Source organism: Ailuropoda melanoleuca, chromosome 15, assembly GCF_002007445.2.
Source record: "Ailuropoda melanoleuca isolate Jingjing chromosome 15, ASM200744v2, whole genome shotgun sequence".
NCBI classification, from domain to species: domain Eukaryota; kingdom Metazoa; phylum Chordata; class Mammalia; order Carnivora; family Ursidae; genus Ailuropoda; species Ailuropoda melanoleuca.
In genome coordinates, this window is record NC_048232.1 from 72,756,059 (window position 1) to 72,759,267 (window position 3,209).

A 3,209-nucleotide genomic window follows, 5' to 3' on the forward strand; every position below is an offset into this window, starting at 1 on the left:
AAAAAAAAAAAAAAGAGATACTTCAGCATTGTTTGTACGAAAACTAGATACCACCAAAATGTCAATATGGGATTAAATAATATACGGAACATCCATAGTATAAAATGCTCAGAAAGAAAAAAGGCTGTTGATATAAACATGTGTCTATTCATAGAGATGTTAACCAAAACAAACAAGTTACAGAGAAATGTGTATATGAACACCTATTTACGTGGGGAAAAACACCCTCTCCACTGTGTGTGTGTGTATGTGTGTGTGTGTGTGTGTGTGGTGTGTGTATCTCAACAACAGAAGACTGCAAATATACACCAACCAAAAAATGGTAGCTACCTGCAGGGAGCAGACTGGAGACAGTGGGGGAGGGGTAGATTTTCACATTCTACTTGATGTGCCGGAGTTCAATCTGAATGTTTTACCAGGGTGTTGTACTACCTCATTAACAGGATCAAAAAAGAAAAGCACTTAAACAGAAAGCTTGGACTTCAAATACCCAGGAAGCTATGTGAATCTGGGAAATCACCTTCAGTCTTCTGAATCTCGTTTCCTTATCTGAAAACAAGAATAAAAACCCCCGAAACTGTAGCTGACGGTTCACTGAAACTAAAAGACAAATGGCTAGTTCTCTGTGTTACCCGTCCAGAGTCAAGGCAGACATGACTGTTCCGTACACTGTGCTCCAAACCACTCTATTCACACCTGTAGCAAAACACCCAGCACACGCCTATAATTATTTCCACTGCATTTCCTTGCCTCCACCTCGGCAAGACCATAACTCCTCAAAAACACCTCTATTTCCCAGTTCTAATTCAATGAATGCTTAAAATGCTAAACTTAATTTAAATTTCTCCCTCCTTGGAATGCCTATATTCCCTCATTCTTCATTCATCAAATATTTATCGAGCATTTACTATGTTCTAAGCTCTTTTCTAGGTGATTGAGATCAAGGGTGAACTACCCAGGCCCAGGCCCTTCATGGAGATTACATTCTGGTGGAGAGGAAACAAGAAAAAGGAAAAAAACAAAAGGAAAAAAATACTTGCAAATTGTGACAAATCCTCTAGGGGAGCAAAGGACTGAGTCGGAACAGCACAAGGAGGAATCCTTTAGGAGCTGTCCAAAGGACCCTGACTGCTGGAGGAGATATTTGAGCAAAGCCTTGACGTTGTGAAGTAGGAAACCAACCCAAGATCTGGGAGAAAAGCCTTCCAAGATGAGAAAAAGCATGGCACTGACAACGGGACAGGCTTGATGAGTGTGAGAAACAGCAAGGAAACCGGTGTGGCTGCAAGAGTGGGAACGAGGGGTAAATAGTAAAATTCAAGGCCAGTGGCAGGCAAGGGACTGGCTGTGTAAGACCCGTGTAAGAACAGGCCATGCATTGCTCTAAACGCAATGGAATGCCATCATCAGGTTTTAGGCTCAGGGCAGATGGGTTTCTAATTTTGTTTTAAGATCCTTTTGGCTGCTGGGAGGAGAACGGAGGGGTCCAGGAGCCAGGAACGATGGACCCTCCCGCACTCACCAGGTCCGGCCGGTAGTATCTGTGCACCACTTCAGCGCCGGCGCACATGGTCAGGAGGCTGGCAGCGAACAGTTTCAGGTAAGTGGCCCAGGACACGCCCGCGGGCATGGTCAGGGAGCTGCACGGAGAGGAAAGGTGGGCAGTGTTATTAGGCCCCCAGGTCAGGACGAAACCGTGCCAGGAAACAGGCCACACAGCAGCGGTGGGACGGGGTCAGGACCCTGGGTTGTCTCCCACCACGAGCCCCGTGGGCTCATTTAGGATGCGAGGGCGGCGAGAGGCCGAACGCCCCTTCCATGGCCGCGGGCGGCCTTCAGCCTTCACATTGGGCTCTTGGCGTGGGGGCTGGGCCTGCGCAACTTAAAGGCACCTCTTGTGCAGCAAGCGGAAGGCCGACACCCAGTGGCTTCCCCGCGCCTCTTCAAACTCTAGCACGAGAGAAACTGCACACCGCACTCCCCACCGGCCCTAAAGGCGTGCCCCGAGACACCGTACCGCAGAATGCACAGGCGTTCGGCAGTGGGTCAAAGGGCGAGCGGAAGTGCGAGCCGGGGTCGCAGCTGACGGCCAGCGGGCGGAACCGAAAGTGCAGGGCCTCGGGGCCCCGCCGGACCAGAAAGCCGTGGGGTGTGCCGGCGCTCGCGAGGGCACGTGATCCGGGCCTAGCTGGGACTTCCGGCCGGGGCGCTTTTTTTTTTTTGGTTTTTTTTTCTTTCTTCTTACCCCCGCCTCCTCCAGTTGCTAGTGCTTTCCCAGGCCCGGGCACTTGTTGCGCCCTTCACTCTCCGTATAGTAGGACTTCTCTGGAAGATGTCGAATCTCGGGCTGGAAACTGGCCGGATTCTTGCCTCGTGTGGCCCCTCACAGGCCCAAGGAAATTGGCTTGCGTTTACCACCTTTAAAGAGCGGGTGGAGATTGGCACTCCGACCAGTGCGTGCTTAGATGAGCTCACCCTCCAATGAGTAAAGTTAAAGCGCTCTCCACTCTGGTGCCCGGTGTCCTTTGAGACCTGAAACACACACTCACACTGCTGTTCCCTACTGGTGCTACTGGGATAAAAGAAAGCTCAAGTCGGCATTGTTAAATCTCTGAGTATTTAGACTGTGCTATGACTATGGATTGATTTTTGTTGAGAAAAAGTTAACCCAGGACTAAATTCTGAAGGATTACGGATGTATGTATAACATGAATCACGATACACTCACCTTTTAAACACTTTCATGGAGGTATGTTTGACATTGACATATTTAAAATATACAAATTGATGAGGTTTGACATGTGAACACCTGTGTAACCATTACTACAAGCAAAATAATTAACATATCCATCATACCCAAAGTTCTCTGTGCCTCTAATTCCTCCCATATTGTCTCCTGGATCAACCACTGATCTGCTTTCTGTCACAATAGATAAATTTGCATTTTCTAGAATGTTGCGTAAATGGAATCATACCATACAGTATGTACCTACCATCTTGGTCTGGCTTATTTCATGCAGCACAATTATTTTGAGATTCATTCACATGGTTGCACGTATCAATCATTCACTTCTTTTTATTGCTGAGTATAATTATAACACAATTGGTGTATCCATTCACCTTTGGTGGACATTTTGGTTGTTTCCAGTTTGGGACTTACAAGAATAAAGCTGTTATGAACGGTGAAGTATACTAAAAAGACTCACAAG

The 3,209-nt window shown here is 47.4% G+C and overlaps 1 protein-coding gene across 4 annotated transcripts in view; it reads right to left on the bottom strand.

Annotated features, from left to right (window-relative positions):
* The window catches only part of C15H12orf73 (chromosome 15 C12orf73 homolog), an 8,897-nt gene extending 6,522 nt beyond the window's left edge, over window positions 1-2,375 (bottom strand). The window contains exons 1-2 of one of the 4 annotated variants that reach the window (XM_034643441.1): window positions 2,246-2,375; window positions 1,523-1,640 (exon numbers count right to left, since the gene is read on the bottom strand). In XM_034643441.1, coding sequence (XP_034499332.1) covers window positions 1,523-1,630 — 108 coding nt within the window. In that variant the 5' untranslated portion in view covers window positions 1,631-1,640; window positions 2,246-2,375. Of the gene's footprint in view, window positions 1-1,522; window positions 1,641-1,892; window positions 2,155-2,245 lie in introns of those variants that run through there. The other 3 variants (XM_011220045.3, XM_011220046.3, XM_034643440.1) reach the window with 3 other exon arrangements.
* Between the last annotated feature and the right edge of the window lie 834 nt (window positions 2,376-3,209).